Genomic DNA, 20,503 nt, shown 5'->3' with positions numbered 1-20,503 from the left:
CCCCCGCGCCCCCGGCCCAGGCCTCGCGCTCCCCTCGGCTCCTGCCCGGACCGCCACGACCCCCTTCGGCTTCTGCCCGTCGCCACCGCTCCTGACCTGTCCCCGCGGGGTCCCGGGCGGCAGCGCGACGCCTCCATCACGCCGCTCCGAGAGCTGCTGCCGCGTCCACACCCGGGACGTTGCGGCGGGGGCCAGCCTGGCGTAGCCGCCCCGCCCCGAAACAGCACCTCACACTGTCGCCGCCTCCCATTGGCCCGCGCGCCCGCTGCTCCGCGCCCATTGGCCGCCGCGCGCTCGTCGGTCCCCGCCTATTGGCCCATGAGCCCGTCGCTCCCCCGGAAGGTTGCTACGGGCGGAGGCGCCGCGGGAGGGTTGCTACGAGCGGGTTGCTAAGGGCGGAGCCGCCCATCCCCAGCTAACCGCGTAGCGCCTGGGCCCGCCGGCACCCTGCAGGCCCTACCCGGAGACCACCCACCGCGCTTCCTGGGGGCGCCGCCCCGGGGGACTGGCAGACCTCCGCCCACTCCCGCGCGTGCCAGCCCTCCCAACACCCAGGCCTTCCCCGAACCATCCCTGGCCAGGCCCAGCGTTTCTTCCCAACCAAATGCGTCTGCTCCCAGCCACACTGGACCCCCCACAGCCTCCCCTGGTCCAGCCCAGGGTCTTAGAGCGTCCTAGACCGGCCGCGCACATTCGCCGGACCACCTTTTCCACCTTCCTCTCTCTGCAGCCTACCGACCGTCTTCAAACTCCCGTATCCTACTGAGATCCACTATTGGATCCAGTAAGTCTTGCTTACGCAGCATTACAGACTCCACAGAGCGCCCTGTCAAAGGTCATCGCACGTTGACTTTACAGCATTCCGAGGCCAAGTGTTTCCACACTAGTTTTGAGTTTCTAAGAGGCAGAGAACTTGGCACTGCGCTCGCTGGTCAGCCTCCACCCATTTTTAAAGTAAATAATCTCTGCTTGTCTGGCTCAGGCTGGACCTGACACAGATTTGGTTCTGAAAGCTGACGAAATGGAGTTGAATGAGAGAGATGCTATTTGTGTGGATGAAAGGACAATCGAGACATTTTGTTGACCGGGCAGTCCTTCTACATTAATTACAATAAAAAGTAGTATTTGAAAACATTACACATTTATTTACATACATTTTAAACAGTTAAGACAATAAATCATTTTCCCACCCTATTTAATTTTTACAGGTTACTTCAGTTGGAAGCAAGAGATGAAAACATAGCACCGCGAAGTAACTTATCTCCCCTGATCCCACTGAACTCATTAAAACAGGCTTGCTGCCCTTTCTTCAGAACCTTGCCCTTTCAGCAGACGAGCAGAGGCAGCAGCTATAAACACTCACTTTGCTTCGAGTTTTTCCATGTCTCATGTCACGGAGGGAGCTGTACACAGAGCTGGCACTCAAACACGTGGAATGAGTTAGTTTGAAGGAAGCGATTAGAAGGCTGAAAAAGCAGTGGTTACAGGGAACAACTAAGAAACCCCTTTGTGAAGGAGGCTGTATTGCTGCATTAGTGTCAGGAGCAGGCTTCTGTGAAAACTTTCTGCAGCCATTTATTTACATACATTTTAAGCAGTTTTAAAATATTTAAAATTTTAAAACAGTTAATACAAGGAAAATATGAAGTGAACTGTTTATGACACTAAAAACTGTTTATGGCACCGGATATTTTATAAAGCAAGTCTGGAAATTGAATTCCCTCATGACTTCACGGCTCTAGTTAAAATATCTTTTTTCTACTGGTGTTCCTGGTGTTGCTTCCATTTTACCCTACTGACGTCCTTGCTTGTGAGCCAGACAAGTGATGTGAGCAACTGGATGAAAACCAGCCATCAGTTTCTTGGGACGCCTGATGTCTGAGAAATCCCGTCAGTTTTTCACAAGAAACTGGCTTCTGCTCAGCTTCCCTCTCTCCCTGAGGTACATGAACAGGTGTCGTCGCCTCCTCCAGGTGACCTTTATTCCGTACTTCTCCTCGGGGGTGTCTGTAACCAGAACGGGCCCGGGCTCGGGGCTCTCGGGAGTGCTGCTGTGAAGGGAGCCGCTCGGAAGGCTGTTTCCCCTCTGCTCTGGGGGCACGAGCCCTCCCCTCACGGACGACTCTGGGGTCTGGATATCAGGTGGGGTGAACACGTAAGGTAGGTTTTGAAGTGCAGGTGCTGACAGCTCCCCGCAGCTTTGGGGACTGAGCATGGGAACTAAGGCCCTTCTGGCAATGTCCTTTTCTGGTTGGTTGGGGCAGCCCCTGATTAAGGGGGTCCCGGGTGTGGCTGACCTGGAGGAAGACGGTGGACTCTCAAATGTTAGACGCGGAAACTTGCAGGTGGCAGATTTCCGACTTGAATGCCTGGCCTGGGCTCGGAGATGACGTTTATGGTTGGCTGGGAACCAGCTTTCTGCTGTTGTATCAAACTGAGGTGATACCTAAGGATTGGGAGTGAGAAAAGGTGAGGGAGAGCCACATCCAAACCGAAGGAAACTGCGTCCAATGGCCAGGATCCCAAGCAGGAGCCCGCTACAGGAATGGGCCTGAGATAAGCTGTCTAACTGGATGAAGGCGGAAAGGGGTATGAGCTTTGGGCAAGTCACTCCATCTCCCTGGCTTTCAGTTTCCTCGTGTGCAAGAAAGGGGACAACGCCTCTGTCACTTCATCACACGGCTGCAGGACAGCTAAGCGTCTCGCTCTGGACGCTGACGGCAGGGCCCGGCTGACCTGGCCACGGTCGCCCCCAGCACCTGGCAGAGCTCTCTGAGGCAGGGCATAGGCTTCTGTCTGGCTCCTTCGCTACACTACTTCCCTGACATACAGGAGCTGTGTTCTCTTCCCAGGGCTTTTCAACTGTCAGAATATAACACACACCATTTCTGAGGACTTTCCTTCCATATTCTATCCACTCAGCAGTAAAGAGAAGACTTAGCTAAATACCCCACCTCACACATGAAGCTCTGGGAACAAGCTCATTTTTGACTCGTTGAGCCATTTATCTGGCTTTCTCACCCAGCTACTGGGGAGTGAAGACTTCGTGCTCAGCTCTTTCAGGGGACAGCGGGGGAGAGAGACTCCAATTCCAAGCAACCCACACCTCAGTTTGAACTTAGGGAAAAAGATAAGCCAGAGAAGATGACCGAGGACAGGCAGAAAGAGGACACTGTCTCCTTGTCTCCGCCCCCAGGAGTCTCCTTGTTCTCTGGAAGCCCTGGGTTGCTGGGCAGAGTCAGCACTGAGAACCCTAAGAGAGTAAAAGTCACTGTAAGACTCCCATGGCCTACCCAGGAAGTGACGATGGTGTGGTCAATGGGCTTGCTGGGCACCTGTCTAGCGTGGGTGACAGGAAGCTGGGGAGATCCTTGGCGGTGTCTGGGGCCCTCTAGTGGTTGTTGGTGGAATAGCAGCTGGGGTTTCTGGGCCGTCTGGCAGCGTTTTTTTCTGGGAGGCATCAACAGGTGAGTGAAGAGCAGTGAGTAACTGCATGATGCTGGCTGCAGTCAGGTCTGGGGAGAGACTCCAGTTCCAACCCATGCCTGCAGAGAGGAAACACAAGTGGGGAGAAGATAATCCGGTGACTCCCCAGCACTCCTGCACACTCTGCCAGCCGGTTCCCCTACGGGCCTGCAGCCCTGCCCCAGGACTGCAGGGCGTCTGTACCCGCACCGGCTTCCTGTACCCACACCACCAGCTCAATACACAGGAGCTCATACTCAACGACGTTCATCCCATGAACATTTATCGAGCACCTGCCAGCACCATTCTGGGTGTTGGGAATTTAAAGATGAATAACCACTTACTCCACAACCATTGAGTGCCAAGCACCTGCGGGGACACAGACTGTCCCTGTCTTCAAAGAGCTGAGAGTCTAGCAGAGGGAGACAATTACAACAATGAGAACAGTGCTTCCACTCCACCAAGGGAGGCTTTCTGGAGAGGGTGACAGCCTCGGTACAGGAGGGCTGGGAAAAGCCAAAGAACAGGGAGGGCGCTCCAAGCACACACACAGGAGAGACAAGAGCACTGCAGACTCCGGACCAGACTCCACGTAGCTGGACACAGGGCGTGAAAAGACAACTTGCAGGGACTGAGGTGGGACAGTGTCCGGGTCAGGTCAGAAAACCAGGTGTACCGTCTGAGTTTGGACTTTGACCTAAGTAGTCACTGAAAATTTTGAAGCAGACGGATATGATCACACTTGGATTTTTTTTAAACCTTTACGCCAGATAATTTTGAATATACAAAAAAATAGTTAACAGTATAATGAGCCCCCAAATGCCCATCACCCAGCTCCAACAACCATCAACCCATGGCCAGTCAGGATCCATCCACACCCCACCCACTTCCCCACCCCTTTATTATTTTGACGATATATTCCCAGTCATGATACCGTTCCCATGAACACAACTAACATATACAAATATACATACTTATATACTGTATGTACTTATACATACATTAGCATATAGTAACGTGTGTGTTTCCTTAAATATTAAATACCAAATGTCCTGTGTTCAAATTTCAGTTGTCTCATAAGTAGCGCAATTGTTTTTCCTTTGTTTTGACTCTTAGGCAGATGGTCCTGGCGACAGTGTGAAAGGAGAGAACAAGTGCCCCGGAAGCAGGCGGACCAGGCAGAAGGTTCTGTGCCACCTGGGAGCCGATGAGGCCGGAACCTGGGCTGTGTCGGCAGAGACGGGAGGCTGGAGAGAGAGGCAGGGACAGCAGGCCCCACAAAGTAATAAAAAGTCTGCAAAAGTGTCCAGTGAATCCAGTACCCAGATCAGTTTTAATAAGAGCTTTTGTCCACGGGTTGGTGGGACAGAAGTTTGAATGCAGCAGGTGGAGGTGAAGGGGAGATGCCACTTGGCATCCCGGAGGGTCACACAACAGGGCAGACCGGTCCCACTGAACAGTCCTGATTCATTCATTCAGTCACCAACAAAAGAGCAACAGACTCTGATTTATGTCACTAGACAGTGGAGATGAAGGAGAGGAAAAATAAGGACAAAGTCTTTACCCTCAAGGAACCGACATTTTAGGTAGAAGGCAGGTAATAAACACCTCCAATTGTTCATCAATTTATTCAGCACATGTCTACTGAGTGCCTGCTGTGTTTTGGGCACTGTTACAGGTGCTGGAAATATATACTAGGTTACAAAATTAAATCCCTGCCCTGGAGGCCCTTACATCTAGTCTAGTCGGGAAGTGATCAGAGGTACAGAGAAAAGTGAAACAGCGTAAGGGGCTGCTGTTTTAGCCAGGGTCGTCAGGGAGGGCCTCTCTGAAAAGTGTATTTGAGCAAAGACCTGAACAAAGAAAGGAGAGCAAGCAGACAAGAGAAAGATGTGAGAAAGGATATTTCAGACTGAACTGTGAGATGGGAGCGTGTTTGACTTGGTCAAGAAACAGTACAGTCAGCATGGCTGAGCTGGGGGGTGGGAGATGAGAATGTAGGGTTAAGGCCAGGCTAAGGACTCGGGGTTGAATTATTCTTCACTAGGCAGCCACTGCAGGGTCCAGGCAGGGACGTAACATAATCTGATTTAGCCTTATAAGTGCTTTGTGAGAAAAGGCGGGCTGGGGAGAGATGAAGGAGAAAGGAGGCAGGGAACCCAGTGAGAAGGCTCCTGCAGGAGCCCAGGAGCCAGGTGACAGTGGTAACTATGGCTGCCACACACCCCTTGCTCAAAGCCCCCTGCCTCCCGTGAACCCCGCCTTGCTCGGCAGGCCTACTGTTTCCCTGATCAACTCATTTTCCATAAAGATTATCTTAACACTTTAGAACTCCTCTTCTCGCCAAACAAATTGCTTTAATCCCTACTTCACAAAGAATACAGGAGACATCAAAGGAAATACTCTCATTTTCCAGAAAGCAAACATCTAAACCTAAGTCTACCTGCATCCATCCTTTCCTTCCGCTGTAACTAGAGGTCCATCCCTTTAGCTCTCCATGGCCTGTCCCTCCCTGGCTGTGCTCTGGAGCCCTCTTAATTCTACACGCTTTTCTTAGGCCAGTTTTCAATAACCACCTACAAGTAGATGAGTCAAGTGTCTATATAGTCAGCTTAGAATTCCTCCACACTCACACCCATGTATTCCACCACCTACTTGACAGCAACTAGATGCCTCCAACACCTCAAACTCAGCACGTTTACAACGGAATTCACCATCGCTTCCCCCGCACCCCCTCCATAAAAGTGACTATCTCCAGGGCCTGTGCTCAGGCAATGGTATCCTCAGTCACCCAGCGACGCAGCCAGAAACCTTGACACTTCCCCCACCTCCCACCCAACCCAATTAGCAAGCCCTGTCAATCCTACCTCCTGTGGCTTCAGTAATACCCCTCTTTCCGGGAGGGTGGTTGGGGGATGGGCAAGATGGGCAAAGAGGATCAAGAGGTACGAACTTCCAGTTATAAAGCAAATACAGTATGGGGTATAACGTACAGCATGGTGATGAAAGTCCATAATATTGTATTTCAAATTTGAAAGTTGCCAAGGAAGTAAATCATTAAAGTTCTCATCACAAGAAAAAAAAAACTCTGTATAGTGACAGATGGTTAATTAGACTTACTTATACATCACTTCACGATGTATAAGACATAAGCAAATCATGTTGTCCACCTGAAACTGAAATAACGTGTTATGTCACTTATACTTCAGTTGGGGAAAAAACTTACAATCATGGTTTTTAGTGACAGTTCAGTATTAAACGTGGGATCAGAATCAGCGGTAATTTTTTAAAAGACTTTATTAGATTCAACTCAAAACGTGATAAAAAACATTCTTCCTTTGCGAAAAATAATAATATGGGGGGGGGAGCTCGCCTGCCTAGCATGCACGAGATTCTGGGTTCAATCCCCCGTACCTCCATTAAAAAAAGAAAGAAACCTAATCCCCTCCCCCCAAAAGAAAAAGAATATCCCTCCCCTTCTTCCCTCCCTCCCTCCTCTCCTCTCCCACCGCCCTTCAAGCACCGGCTCTGTCCTGGGGTAGTGCAATAGCCTAACTGGTCTACCCTAACCCACTCTGGCACCCCCTGCAGGGGGACCTTTTTAAAATGCAAATCTGATCTTGGCTCACTTCTGCTTAAGACTCATTTTTGATTTCTGGATAAGAACCAAAAGCCTCAGTGGTGGCTACGGGCCTGTTGCTCCACGTCCAGCTTCGTCTCCTGCCGCGTGGACCTGCACACCTCAGTCCCTTCTGAGGTCTCCCTCGTCTGCATAAAGCCCCGGCTGTAGTGCAGCAGAAAAGCCTTTCTCACCTACATTAAGGAACGCAAGGTCTCCCTCCTGTAGATACGCGAAGCTATCCCTGACCTCTGATTCATCACTTCACAGCTATATTTCTCTTCTTAAGTTTATTGCTTAAATAAACTAGTTTACTTCGGAAATGAGCTCCTCCCTCCGCCCATCAGAAGAAAGACCCACTCTGCCACTGCATCCTAGCGCGGCCTGGCACAGAGCAGATGCTCAACTCACCGTGTGACCAAGTTAATAAATCAAGTACTTCATTACCGGTAAAGGGTTGCAGGGGCGGGGAGGGAGAGGACCCAGAGCCGAGGCGGGATTCGCGCTGTGCGTGTAATTTACGGAGGGAACTTGAACGAGGCCAGAAGCTGCGCTCCAGGGGCCGCCAGGATAGTCGGGGGCCCGGATGGTCGCTGGTAGGAGGTCAACGGAGGGCAGTACCCCCACCACTAAGGCCCCCCAGCGAGGAAACCAGCGCGGGAGGAAGACCCCGGGAAGCGCGAGCAGCGCGGAGGGGCGCCGGGGGCCAGAGAGCAGCCGGGGGCCGGCCCCGGGGTCCCTGGGGTCCCCGGGGTCCCCAGGGTCCCCGCGTCCCGCCCCCGTGGGGCCTCCCTGCGCCCTCCCCACGAGCCGCCGGCCCGCCCGCCTCGCCCGCCGGCCCACTTGCCCGCTCTGCCCGGCCCGCCCGGCTCACTCGCCTCATCCGCCCGCTTCACCCGCCGCCGCTCCGCCCGCCAGGTCCACACGCCTCACTCGCCTCATCTGCCTGCCTGCCTGCCCGCCCGGTTCGTCCGCCTCACTCACCTCATCCGCCCGCTCCGCCCGCCTCGGCCGCCTCACCCGCCGCCGCCCCGCCCGCCCCGCCCGCCTCACCCGCCTCACCCGCCTCACCTGCCCTTCCCGCCGCCGCTCCGCCCGTCTCTCCTGCCCGGCGGGGCCCGCCCGGCCGCCGCTCCGCCCGCCGCTCCGCCCGCCGCCCGGGTTCCGGCCCGAACGCGGAGACAAGACCGGCGCCGATTGGCGACGCCCGTCACGTGACCGCAACGCTCCGCCGGCGCCAATTTCAAACAGCGGAACAAACTGAAAGCGCCGGAGCGGGACCCCACCCCCGGCCCCGGCCCGGGACCGCCCCCCCCCGGGATCCCGGGATTCCCCGCCCCGCAGCCCGGGGACCCGCCGCCGGCGCGAGTGCCGCCCGGGACGCGGCCCGGCCCGCAGGCGGGAGCAGCGCGGAGCCGCCCGGAGCCCGGCGCGGCCGGCGGTGCAGCTAGGTGAGCGGGCGGCGGGCGGGCTGGAGGCCGGGGGCGCGGCGGGCGCGGCGTGGAGGGGCTGAGCGCGGCCGGAGGCTGGCGAGGGTGCGCAGCGCGCCTGCATCCCACCGCCCGGCCGCGTCCTCACCTCTTTAGCGAAGCGCCCCTGGGCCTTCCCTCGGGGGGAAGGGGCGGCCCGCTGGCCGGGATCCAGGCTGAGTTCACTCCGCTTCCAGCCGAGACCGACCTGCTCGCACCCTCCCCTGCGCCCAGGTACTCTCACCATTAGGCAGCACTGCCTCCACTCCGCCCTTTCCCAGGGCCCTCCTCCTGGTTCTGGGACACCCACCCCCCCACCCCGCGCGCGCAGTTTTGTCCTGGTCTGGGTGGGGTTGGGGACCCTGGAGTCGCTCCGAAGACTAGGCTAGAAAGTGTTGGCCGTGGTAGCAAGAGGCTGGTCAGAGTGGAAGGAAAAATTACGCTTTAGACCAGGAAGATACCTTTTGGGGGTGGGGAGGGAATGCTAGAGTCCAGTGATTGATGGGTGGAGGGAGGGAGGCTGGAAGAGATAGGAGGTGGAAGTAAAACTGAGATTTGAAGGTAGAGGAATCCTGGATATAAAGGAAGGGGAGGAGGCAGAGGGGGAGGGTCTGTGAACTCTAAGCAGATGGCAAATGTCACGAGTGTGACAGTCCGTTTTAGGGAGGTAGCAGATATCCTAAAAAAGGGACAGCCCATTCCTCTGTCTCTCCAAGTACCTCTCAGAAGACTTACACAATTTTACACAATGGTAGAGTAGTCCATGCATCTGTTAAAATCAACAAAGCACAATTTTTAAAAGATAAAACTATTTTCCTTACTATTACAAAACCACCTTAGCACAGTGATGAGAGCACATTCGATTGGTCAGGAAATAGGGATTACAGTCTTGGTTCTGGAAGAGAAATTAAGCAACGCAGTAACACGCTTAGAAGGTCAAAATATGAATAAGCACATGCAAGTACTAAAATATCACTGTGTAAATATTTTGCAAATTGTGAAAGACAAACGTATTTTTTAAAATCTGTACAAGGATAACGGCCGGTGAAGTGACTGTCACCCCGTACGTAGTGTCAACACATGACCCGCACAGCTTTACCCTGGGCCTTGAATAGAGCAATTTCCTTTTGATCTGACGTCTTCATGTGTGTGTGACAACAGGGCAATAGTACAGTCTGCCTTTTTCCTATGATTCCGTGGGCATAGATCCTTTAACTGATAGACTAGGATGATGTTAAAAAATAGAAATGCTCTATGCTAGAATGGAGTATGGAATCAGAGTTTTGTCAGGATGTCCTATTCCAGCGTTCCCATCCCTGCAGTCACTCCGATCCATATTTAGACAATAATAGACATTTCCGCATTTTTGTAGCTTCCTTACTTGTTTCTGTAGCCAAACATTCTTAAGCTTCCAGACCTTTGGCTATGTTGACCTACAGCCAACACAGTCCCACTTCCCCCTTTTGAATTGCTTCTGTTTGTTTCAGTTTTAACTTCCATCAATAGAACTCGTCTCCTGATTTGTCTGCCGTCTTTCCAAAAGCCCAGGGAGCATCCTCCTGGGCCTGTGCGCTGGTGCTGCTGGTCACATGATGAGGAACCCCTCTAACAGAACCTCCTTCTCAGCCTAACATATCTCTAACAGCCTGCTGCCCCTTGCACTTCCCAGGGTCCACGCTCATGATTCTCAATGGAGAGTGAAAGCCCAGATTCATAATGAAAACCAGCCCCCGTCGGCCACTGATTCTCAAAAGACGGAGGCTGCCCCTTCCTGTCCAAAATGCCCCGGCTGAAACATCAGAAGAGGAGCCTAAGAGGCCCCCTGCCCAACAGGAGCCTGGTCGAGCGCAGGCCTCCGAGGAGGTGGCAGAGTCCAACCCTCGCAAGTTTCCAGCTGGGATCAAGATTATTAACCATCCCACCATGCCCAACACCCAAGTGGTGGCCGTCCCCAACAATGCCAACATCCAGAACATCATCACAGCACTGACGGCCAAGGGAAAGGAGAGTGGCAGCAGTGGGCCCAACAAATTCATCCTCATCAGCTGTGGGGGAGCCCCCACCCACCCTCCAGGGCCCCAGCCTCAAGCCCAAACCAGCAACGCGCCCAAGAGGACAGAAGTGATCACCGAGACCCTGGGGCCAAAGTCTGCAGTTCCGGATGTGGATCTTCCGAGGCCACCTGGAGCCCTTCCTGGGCGGAGATGGGAAAGCTGTGGTATGTGCTCTGCAAAGCAAAGGGGTGAGGAGCCAGGCTTCCCTCTCTGTGGCCGGGACTGCAGTCAGCCATGCTGACATTTAGGACAGACAGGCATCTGCCTGAACCGGGGAATAGTCTTGTCTGTCTTCATCCTGAAACCTGACCCAGATCATCTGGGCACTGTCAAAAGGGTTGCAATCTGATTTAGCATTCCAATTGCCTTCTTTATACTGGGAAAGGATTTTTTTGTTGTTTCTCTTTATCCTTTGCATTGACCATATAAGGAAGTAGGAATCTTTCTCCATCTGAATAAAGGAGAAAGCAGGAGGAGGAAAAATGACTTTCTCTGTGCAGATGCTCAATGTTGCTTTTGTAAGGTTGCCTTGACCCTTCTCTAAGGCTCAGTGTGGCTCAGACTGAAATGCAATTTAAATTGTGCTCCTCAGTTTCTCCCATGAAATCCTAATGGGGAGAGTACCTGAGGGCCCGTGTCCCTAAGGGCAGAGGTCTGGAGAGATGGTCCCTAACCACCAGTTTTGCTGGGCCTGCTGGGCATAGATCAGGCGGCTAACTGGCATCTTGGGTTGCTTCCCTGCAGCTGGTGGTGAGGCAGCAGGCTGCACTCTAGACAACAGCTTGACCAACATCCAGTGGCTTGGGAAGATGACTTCTGATGGGCTGGGCTCCTGCAGCATCAAGCAAGAGACGGAGGAAAAGGAGAACCGTCACCTGGAGCAGAGTCAGGCCAAGGTGAACGGTTCCGCCACTTGCTAGGGCAGTCAGAGCAGGGGCAGGGAATTTCTAAGAAGGGGATAGATGAAGTGGCCTGTAGAGCAGAATTTCCGAGTCCTGGTATTAGCAATTCACTTGATTTAGAGCTCTCTTTCTGCTTGGGATCTCTTTCCCCCCATCTGTGAAATCTCCTTGAGGGCAGATTCCTCTGGCTCACTCAGTATGCCCTCAGCACTGGCTTCAGTGCTTTAGCAGCAGGTACTTAGCAGGTCTTCAGGAAGATGTCTTAGTTTGGAAAGCCATTGAACTTTAAAGAGGCACCCCAACAGTATTAAAGGAACACAGCGTTTTTAGTGAGATTGTTTTATTAGAAGATACGTTAGTGCCAAATAAAATGAGTTAGGTGTGAATTTTAAATACTTCAGCAATCAAAATTGATGTGACCCAGTTGTGTGGCCTGGGGAGGTTTTTCACAGCTGCCGTTCCTGGATCCTTCTGGGTGCACCCTTTATTCCGTCATTAAAAGTGAGAAGTTACATGGAAGTATACATAAGTAAAAACTGAGCTGTTCACTTAAAACGTGTACTTTATAAAGTTATAGTTCAATTTCTTAAAATGTGAATGATCAGATCTTTGCCTGAGACTCAGCCAGATGTGTGCTTTGCGAACATTTATCTGTCCCATACTCTTGGGAATATTTCTCTTGCACAGACATTGAAAGGAGATGGGTTTATTCACATCACATCAGGAGTAGGAACTGGACTAAGACCTAGGTCCCTCAACTCCCAGATCTGAAGAATGGGTATAGTTTTAACATAAAATGGATGCTTTAAGAGTCATAATATATCCCAAACTTTCCTAGGAGTTTCAGCTAACAGGCCAGGCTTACCATCAGGCAATATCGTCAACAAAATGACCAATGACAGCAGTGGTTCTACAGTGTCTGGGGGTTAGAGCACATCATCTCTGAGACCCTTCCTAATCCTAAAGTTTTATTCTGTGGAATAGTGGTCTCGGATGAGTTGGTTTCCAGTAACTTTTTACGGGATAAAATCTCTCTCTAGGAGTTGGGGTGGGGAGCCGGGGAGGTCATGTGAACTCTGCCCAGTCATTGCCTTTTCTCCTTCCCTTTGGCTTCTCAGAACCCTCAGGTGGAGGGGCCCCCGGGAGCATCGACGTCCTGGCAGGACTCTGTGTCTGAGCGGCCACCGTACTCTTACATGGCCATGATCCAATTTGCCATCAACAGCACGGAGAGGAAGCGCATGACCTTGAAAGACATCTATACTTGGATTGAGGACCACTTCCCCTATTTTAAGCACATAGCCAAGCCAGGCTGGAAGGTACTGTGTCCCTTAACAACTGCGGTCGAGGTCGCTGTGGCCCTGTGTAGACAGCTTATCTGCACAGAAGTGCCTCAGTCTGTGTCTGGTGGGGAAGGAACAGTTAAATGCAAAGGATGCTAGAACTGTAAACAGTTGTGTCTTGTGGATTGTGACTCGATCCTGCTGAATTCAGGCAAAATCATCAGTCAGAGCTCTGCAGTCATTCGTCTGACTCCATTAACTGCCTCGGGTTAATGGAAACTCCAGTGCAGCACCAAGCCCACTTTTGTGCTACACTGAACAGCAGCTGGAGTGATTAAGGAGCTTTGTGAAAAGATATTAATGAAAAAAGGGGGGAAAGAAAGAAAAAAAACCTGTGAGCCTCATGACCCAAGACTCACCTCCTGTAAAGTCATATCTCTTCTCCAGAAGGCAGGGAGCTTCTCTTCCTCATAGTCACAGGAACACTGGGATGTCTGGGACCCGTAGCTCACGCGAGGCTCAGAGCCACAGTTTAGGTCTCTCGACAGACCCTTAATCCCGGGCCAAGGGGGTTTTTGTATTGTTTCCCTCACAGCAGAACTGAACTTCATACTCTTACCTCAACTAAATTCCCTAGCTTCTTCCCTTCTTCACTCACCTCTCTTGCTTCTAATTATTGCTCACAGCTTCAGTCCCCTTTCCCAGTCCGTGTCAGCTCTCAGGACTGGCTGGTCTCTGTTCTCCTGGGATGGAGGGGTTTATGGCTCAGGTTTATGGCTTTGCCAGGTGCAGCGTCTGGAAGAGAGCTGCCAATAGGCAGGGTTCCAAGGACACAGAGCCTGGGGCTGAATTCCTTGGGGGGGGGGCGGCATTAAAGGTGATGTTTCCAAAGCCAAAGTAGCTGATCCGTGGTGTCCTCCTCCCCTTTCAGAATTCCATTCGCCACAACCTCTCTCTTCACGACATGTTTGTCCGTGAGACGTCTGCCAATGGCAAGGTCTCCTTCTGGACCATTCACCCCAGTGCCAATCGCTACTTGACGCTGGACCAGGTGTTTAAGGTGAGCGTCCTGATCTTGTCCGAATAGGGCCGGCGGTGGGGGTCGTGATTTCCGTCTCAGAAGGAAACAAGTCCTCCTTGGGATGGTCTTAACTGCTCAGCTGGGGGCCGGCCAGCCCACAGGGACGACAAGCCGCTGTGCTAGGCCAGGCCGTGGAGAAGGCTCTCTGATCCGAACAGAGGCCTTCCTGGGGCAGTGCTGCCCTAACTGCCCTGTGACAAGAATTGCTGGAATGCTTTTTAAAATACAGCTTCCCAGGCCCCTCCCATGGGGCTTCTGACTCAGTAGGTCTGGGATGCGCCTGGGAATATGTATTTTAGCAGACATCTCAGGTGATCCTTACAGAAAAAGTCTGGAAAACCTTGTTTTTAAAAAGCCCTTCTTGGAGGGGAGGGTGTAGCTCAGAGGTAGAGCACATGCTTAGCATGCACGAGGTCCTGGGTTCAATCCTCAGTACCTCTATTAACAAAAAATGATAATAATAAATAATTTAAAAATATATAAAATAAATAAATAAATAGCCCTCCTTTAGGCTGGAGAGCAGAAGCGGAGCCACCAGAATATCTTTTCTGAAGCAACTGCTTTAGGATCTCAGAGTGCCCCTAAGGCTGCTGCTAACTGTGCCCGCTGTCCTGGGGGGCCCGCTGTCCTGGGGGGCCCGCTGTCCTGGGGGGCCCACCGTCCGGGGCGGCCCTCAGCATCAGTCAGGAGCAGGCCTTTGCCTGGCCTGCTCAGACTGGCTGCGCCGGCGGTAACTTCGTCTTGTTTCTCTCCCGCGTTGCCTGACCGCCACCAGCCACTGGACCCAGGGTCTCCACAGTCTCCCGGGCACTTGGAATCAGTAAGGTTCTTCCCCTCCGGCTCGGGGCTCGGCCTGGTTTCCCTCCCACGCTCAGCATGGCTTCGGTGAACGGGGCAAGGCGTTAAGCAGGGGAAGGGAGCCTGTGGCTGTGTGCCTGCCGGCCCCCGATGCAGGGCACCCCGGGCTTCCGGGAGTGAGAACCCTGGTGCCGGCCACCTCCTCTCCCCCGAATGGGGGCTCACACCTGCTGCTCCTCCCCCTCCCCCAGGCTCAGTGCCGGAGCATAGTGGGTGTGGCAGGGGACAGGCCACAGGCTCCATGCGAGGCCGCAGCCACAGCACATGGCCTGGGCCTGGCAGGCGGCAGTTCCTTCTCTCACTTCTCTACTTGGCTTTTCTTTGCCCCTCCTAGTGCTCCATGCTTTGCATCCCAGGCGTGAGGACACCTGGATGAGGTGGTAGGACCCCCGCCTCCCTCAGTGTGTCTGTACCACCCCCTTCCCACCAGCAGGCGGTTGCTCAGCTCTGTGCAGGGTCCCGGAGCAGCTGGTGGGTCTCCTGCCTTCTCCCCTGCCTTCCTAACCCAGGCCTCTTTCTCTCCGTCTCTGCCACAAGCAGCAGCAGAAACGACCCAACCCTGAGCTCCGCCGGAACGTGACCATCAAAACTGAACTCCCATTGGGTGCACGTTAGTATGGGGGAGCGGGCCCCAGGCAGGCCCTGTCCTGGGGACATACCTTTGGGGAGTGGGAACTCGGGGATCCAAGCCTGAAGATCCTGGGTATGAGAAGGGGCTCGTGTTCAGACCCTGGCTCCTGACCCCTCCCGCTTCCTCCCAGGGCGGAGGATGAAGCCGCTGCTGCCACGGGTCAGCTCATACCTGGTGCCCATCCAGTTCCCGGTGAACCAGTCCCTGGTGCTGCAGCCCTCAGTCAAGGTGCCGTTGCCCCTGGCAGCCTCCCTCATGAGCTCGGAGCTCGCCCGGCATGGCAAGCGAGTCCGCATCGCGCCCAAGGTCAGTGCTTCTGGTTTCCTCCGAGGAGAGGCTCCAATCCATTAAGAGTTCTGATGAGTGTCCCTTGAGAAGCCTGTAAATCTAGCTGGGAAAACGTGGTGTAAATACATAGAACTCCATGGCACGATGAGAGATGAAAGGGCCCTCATTATCCGACATTCGCGGTGTTGGGAGGCTTACAAATGCCTGGTGAGTCTAGGAATTCGGATGGGGTGCTTATGGCAGATGGGCTGGGCTGGTTCAGGAAGCCCTCACAAGGGAAGCAGGCTCTAGAAAGAAGTAGATCTGGGTGAGCAGACAGGTGTGGAGAGAGCACATAAGGGCGTGTGAGGTGTGGGTCTGTCTAACTCAGGGTGTCTTCACCTCGGTCCAGCTGCCGTTTGGGTCTGGATGATTCTTTCCTGGGGGTGGAGGGAGGCTCTCCTGGGCCCTGAATTGACATTTAGCAGCACCTGGTCCCTCCTCGCTAGATGCCAGGAGCGCCCCCTCCTGGAGGGAGTTGCTCCCAGTTGAGCATCAGTGGTCCAGCTGGCAGAGGAAGAAGAGAAGGGTAAGTTCAGACCATACCGTGATGTAGAGGAGGATTTGTGAGCAAGAGCCGACCTGTGACAAGCAGAGGAAGGGCCCCTCTGCCCCCTTCGTGGAGATGGGAGCAGGGGCTCTGGAATCCAGACAGACTTGGCTTTGCTTTTCTTTTTTAAATTTTTGTTAAAAAAAAGTTTTAAGATACATAAAGGTGTACATACCACTATATGCGATTTCACATAAATGCATTAATGTGATGGTGTCATGTAAACTGTTTCTGCTTCAATGCAATCTTTTTTTCCCCTTTTCTTCTTTTTGGATCCCCTCCCCTTCCCTCCCCTCCCCCCCACATCACCTCTGCTCCCTGTGACAACCCACGTCGACAACTTAGCATGCTTTTTTCCAGGATTTGCCCATGCTTTTAGTGTAAGCTGCACACACAAATCCCCACAGCCATTTTTAAAAAAAATTTTTTAAGTCTTTTGTTTGTTTCTTTGCAGGGAGGTATTCAGGTTTATTTACTTATTTATTTATTTATTTGATGGAGGGACTGGGGATTGAACCCAGGACCTCATGCATGCCAAGCACACGCTCTACCACTGAGCTGCACCCTCCCTGCCCACAGCCATTTTATGCACACACACACATCACACAGAAGGTTGAAAATGGGAACATGTTACACACACTCACTGTCCCGTGGGAATTCTTCTAAGTCACCTTGGCATCGCTCTAGATTCATTGTTTTTTAATGGCCATGTAAGATTCCATGGTGTGGCTCTGCCAAAAATTTTCCAATCGTTTTGCTTCTATGGGCACATTTTGCTTCTAGTTTTTATGCCCTGTGATCAAAACTGCAATGAATATCTTTGCATGTATTTTTCTTCCTAGCACTTTTACTTCTATAGGACAGAAAACCAGACATGAGATTGCTGAGTGGACAGGCATTTTAAATTTTATTAAATATTGCAAGATGGGTTCCCAAAAAAGTCTGTGATAATTCACATATCCACCAGCAAGACCTATGTCTGCCAGCAGTTGATATTAGCAGCCTTTTAAATATTTGCCCACCTACGGTATGAGCGGTGTCTCCTTGTTTCCTTTGTCTTTCTTTGCTTGTTGGCAGGTGAGTGCCTTCCCACGGAGTCTGGTCCTTGGACTTGCTCACCGTGAGATGCTGGTTTGTGGGCGTGGCCTCCCTTTTACAGGCTTCTGTTCTTTTGTGAGAGTCCTTTGTTATTCAAATATTAACCTGTCTTTTAGGCTGAAGATACTTTTTACTTCTATCGTTTGTTTCTTAACAATGTTTATGGTATCCCTTGCCACGGGGAGAGTTTAAATTTTTATGTGGTCAGATATGTGTCTCTTCTCTTCTGCAGCTTCTGGGTTTCCAGTCTTGGTAAAGCAGGTCAGCCCCCACCCTCAGACTGTGCACGCAGTCTCCTAGGTTCCCTTTTAGGATTCGTGTGGTTTTGGGTTCTCTGCTATGATCTTTGTATACGGTATGGAACAGGCCTCCCGCTTCGTTTTCCCTCAGGTGGATACTGACCATGTTAAATGCTCTGTCTTTTACTCCTGGAATTGAATTACCACCTTCATCATATAGCCTCATATTTAATTGTTTTTGAGACTTTTTAAAAAGACAGAAGGGGATCAGCACCAGCACGTCACTCATTTTAGCGGCGGTCTGACTGAATCTCGGCGCCCCGCCTTCACCTCCTCCTGCCCCCCTTTCAGGTGCTGGGGGCGGACGACGGGGCGGCCCCCCTGCCCGCTGCAGGACCAGTGAAAGAGGAGAAACTCCCGCTCAGAGAGGTGCTGTCTCCTCTGCTTCCGGTCCAGCCCATCAAGGAGGAAGAAATCCAGCCTGGGGAGGAAGCACCACACTTAGGGAGGCCCATCAAAGTCGAGAGCCCGCCCTTGGAAGAGTGGCCCTCGCCTTGCCCGTCTGTCAAGGAGGAATCGCCCCACTCCCCCACCCCCAGGCCCAAGAAGCCCTACAGTGGGCTCCGGTCGCCAGCCCGCTGCGTCTCCGACATGCTCGTGATTAAACGGCGGGAGAGGCGGGAGATGAGCCGGTCTCGAAGGAAACAGCACTTGCGGCCGCCCTGTCTGGACGAGCCGGAGCTGCTCTTCTCCGAGGGCCCTGGGGCTTCCCGACAAGCTGCGGACCTCGCTGCCCCCCTGGAGCCCTCGCAGCCTGGCCCCCAGCTTGGCTGCTCCCAGGAGGAGAGAGGACCTTTTAAGACACCCGTTAAGGAGACGCTGCCCATCTCCTCCACCCCGAGCAAATCTGTCCTCCCCACGACCCCTGAGTCCTGGGTGCTCACACCCCCAGCCAAAGTGGGGGGGCTCGATTTCAGCCCAGTTCGAACCCCCCAGGGTGCCTTTGGCCCCCTGCCTGACTCCCTGGAGCTGACAGATCTCACCACCACCCCGCTGAAAAGCGTCCCCCTCTTTGACTCGCCCCAAGAGCTCCTCAATTCCGAGCCCTTTGACCTTACCTCTGACCCCTTCAGCAGCTGTTCCCCCTCAGAGATGGAAGTCCCCAAGCTCAGCTCCACTGAGCCGCAGGTCGCCAGCCTCTCTGCCAACCGGTCTCTGACAGAAGGCCTGGTGCTGGACACGATGAATGACAGCCTCAGCAAGATCCTGCTGGACATCAGCTTCCCCGGCCTGGACGAGGACCCGCTGGGCCCTGACGGCATCAGCTGGGCTCAGTTCATCCCCGAGCTGCGGTAGAGACAGGGCCTACCCCTCGCCGCTCCAGCTGTCCGCTCCCGGCGCGCACGTGGCTGACCCCTCTAGCCTTCTGGTGAGGACAGCAGGCAGGGAGCGGCCGCCCCTCCAGCCCCACCTTACCCAGCAACACCAAGGCAGGTGTCACGCCGGAATCGCCACTGGGCATTCTGCCAGCAGCAAGGTCCCGGTGACCGGTCTCTGCGCCACCCGCAGACCCCAAGAGAATCCGACTCCTCACTCCCTGCTCGGAGCTGAGGCTGAGAACAGCAAAAACAAGGGTGAAGAGAGAGGAGGAGCCCCCTAGACTTTGCACCTGTGCCCGGCAGCCTCCCACCTTCCCTGCTCTGTGCAGGGCCGCCCTTGTAAATAGTGTATATGTTCTGAATTATCCTCTAATTATAAACGTCCGCCTGTCTCCTTAGATTGTTATCCAGAGACTGCCAGGAGGTGGCTAGGATGACAAGGGTCTGTTTGCTTCTCTTCCTTGCTTGTGGTTCCTGGGGGAGGGAGGGCCTGGGGTGCACGGTTTCTTCAAGGCCCAGGTACCTCCCCCACGGGTTCCTCACTGTAGGTGCCCAGAGTGAGTGGCTCTGCTCACCAGGGTACCTCCTACCACCCCTCCCTCCCGCCACCCTGGGTTTCCAATTCAGCTCTCCTGCAGGAAGAATTCCTGGTAAAACATGTCCCTTGAGATGGGTCAAGAGCCGAATGGGGGTGGGGGGAATGGAGGATGGTGGAGCAGAGTGAGTGCCCTGGCATGTCCGAGAGCCGTTTCTCGGATCAGGGTCCTAATCATGCCAGAGAGACGTAGAGAGCTTGGCCCGAGTCTCCAAGAGGCGGGAGGGCAGCCCCGCCTGCCTTCCTTAGCTTTCACAACTCAGCTCTGCGCAGAGCCAGGCCGGGCCCCAGCTGACTGCGTGTCAGGGAAGCAGCTCCAGAACACTACTGCCACCAGCTACTCAATAAAACCCAGGGTGGAGATGCTGGTCTGCAGCATGCTGCTGTCCGGTCCCTGCGGCGTGAGGAGGGGGTGGAAGGGAAAGTGCGTGACGATGAAGATGGTGGTGACGGGGAAGAGGCACAGCCTGATGCCCACACGGAGCCCTGGAAGAGGGCACGAAGGGCTTCAGTCCGCTCCCCTACCCTAACCCCAAACCCACTCCCCCACCCCACCCCCGGCTCCACACACAGCAGTCCGCAGTTTCCCAGTGCTGGTCCTGCACAGCCGGCCTCTTTTGGGAATCTCTGAACCTGCTGGCTAACGTAGGCCTTTCAGAGTTCCCCAGTAAGAGAAAGGCCTACGCAGGGGCACCCCCCAACCTCAGAAGGATGGGCCCAGTTACAGATGCCTCCTGACCACCTCCAACCCCACCCAAGGCCCGGAAGCCAGCCTGCCCTGCTTTCCCCTCCCCTGCCTTCCTAGGCAAGTCCCTTCCGAGTCCTATCCCCTGCCTCCCTCACCCGAGACGAGACGCAGCTGGGCCCAAGGCGCTGAAGAGACCTCCCAGGGAGAGGTAAGGACCTCCTCCCTGCGTCACCACCCAGGAAGTGTCACCGTGGCAACCGCAGAG

General features: G+C 53.8%; 3 protein-coding genes and 1 long non-coding RNA gene across 13 annotated transcripts in view; 1 reads left to right on the top strand and 3 right to left on the bottom strand.

Moving 5' to 3' along the window:
* The window catches only part of TULP3 (TUB like protein 3), a 36,779-nt gene extending 35,924 nt beyond the window's left edge, over positions 1-855 (bottom strand). Inside the window, exon 1 of one of the 2 annotated variants that reach the window (XM_074357434.1) lies at positions 800-855. In XM_074357434.1, the coding sequence (XP_074213535.1) occupies positions 800-840 (41 nt within the window). In that variant the 5' untranslated portion in view covers positions 841-855. Of the gene's footprint in view, positions 1-96; positions 227-799 lie in introns of those variants that run through there. The other variant, XM_074357433.1, reaches the window with a different exon arrangement.
* Positions 856-1,119: 264 nt separating this feature from the next.
* RHNO1 (RAD9-HUS1-RAD1 interacting nuclear orphan 1) lies at positions 1,120-8,769 on the bottom strand. 5 transcript variants are annotated; one of them, XM_074357430.1, is made up of 3 exons: positions 8,663-8,769; positions 3,294-3,545; positions 1,120-2,446 (listed from the first exon to the last, which is right to left on the bottom strand). In XM_074357430.1, the coding sequence occupies exons 2-3, from the start codon at positions 3,459-3,461 to the stop codon at positions 1,892-1,894; spliced, it is 723 nt and encodes a 240-aa protein (XP_074213531.1). In that variant the 5' UTR covers positions 3,462-3,545; positions 8,663-8,769; the 3' UTR covers positions 1,120-1,891. The 5 variants fall into 5 exon arrangements, with proteins under 5 accessions (XP_074213531.1, XP_074213528.1, XP_074213530.1 ...); XM_074357427.1 differs by lacking the exon at positions 8,663-8,769 and adding an exon at positions 8,156-8,274; XM_074357429.1 differs by lacking the exon at positions 8,663-8,769 and adding an exon at positions 8,069-8,153.
* Positions 8,390-19,353, top strand: FOXM1 (forkhead box M1). Of its 5 annotated transcripts, none has more exons than XM_074357414.1 (9): positions 8,390-8,535; positions 10,223-10,771; positions 11,352-11,503; positions 12,628-12,828; positions 13,724-13,852; positions 14,649-14,693; positions 15,272-15,341; positions 15,493-15,668; positions 17,928-19,353. In XM_074357414.1, the coding sequence occupies exons 2-9, from the start codon at positions 10,270-10,272 to the stop codon at positions 18,930-18,932; spliced, it is 2,280 nt and encodes a 759-aa protein (XP_074213515.1). In that variant the 5' UTR covers positions 8,390-8,535; positions 10,223-10,269; the 3' UTR covers positions 18,933-19,353. The 5 variants fall into 5 exon arrangements, with proteins under 5 accessions (XP_074213515.1, XP_074213513.1, XP_074213517.1 ...); XM_074357412.1 differs by having other exon boundaries at positions 15,269-15,341; XM_074357416.1 differs by lacking the exon at positions 17,928-19,353 and adding an exon at positions 16,139-16,983 and having other exon boundaries at positions 15,269-15,341.
* On the bottom strand, positions 17,124-20,501 carry LOC123619761 (uncharacterized). Its single transcript, XR_006728412.2, has 3 exons — positions 20,394-20,501; positions 18,695-20,036; positions 17,124-18,057 (listed from the first exon to the last, which is right to left on the bottom strand). It is a non-coding gene; the product is annotated as an uncharacterized LOC123619761 (long non-coding RNA).
* Positions 20,502-20,503: the final 2 nt, after the last annotated feature.

The sequence above is a fragment of the Camelus bactrianus genome, chromosome 34 (genome assembly GCF_048773025.1).
Source record: "Camelus bactrianus isolate YW-2024 breed Bactrian camel chromosome 34, ASM4877302v1, whole genome shotgun sequence".
In the NCBI taxonomy this organism is placed as follows: domain Eukaryota; kingdom Metazoa; phylum Chordata; class Mammalia; order Artiodactyla; family Camelidae; genus Camelus; species Camelus bactrianus.
This window is presented reverse-complemented; position numbering and strand designations above follow the sequence as displayed.

Bases quoted from the DNA above. Each gene is read 5' to 3' on its own strand.
- RHNO1 (XM_074357430.1), bottom strand. From the start codon at position 3,461: ATGCCTCCCAGAAAAAAACGCTGCCAGACGGCCCAGAAACCCCAGCTG. The intron at 2,447-3,293 runs GTAGGCCATGGG...CCCAATCCTTAG, and splicing joins ACACCATCGTCACTTCCTGG to GTATCACCTCAGTTTGATAC.
- FOXM1 (XM_074357412.1), top strand. From the start codon at position 10,270: ATGAAAACCAGCCCCCGTCGGCCACTGATTCTCAAAAGACGGAGGCTG. The intron at 11,504-12,627 runs GTGAACGGTTCC...TTGGCTTCTCAG, and splicing joins TGGAGCAGAGTCAGGCCAAG to AACCCTCAGGTGGAGGGGCC. The intron at 13,853-14,648 runs GTGAGCGTCCTG...GACCGCCACCAG, and splicing joins CGCTGGACCAGGTGTTTAAG to CCACTGGACCCAGGGTCTCC.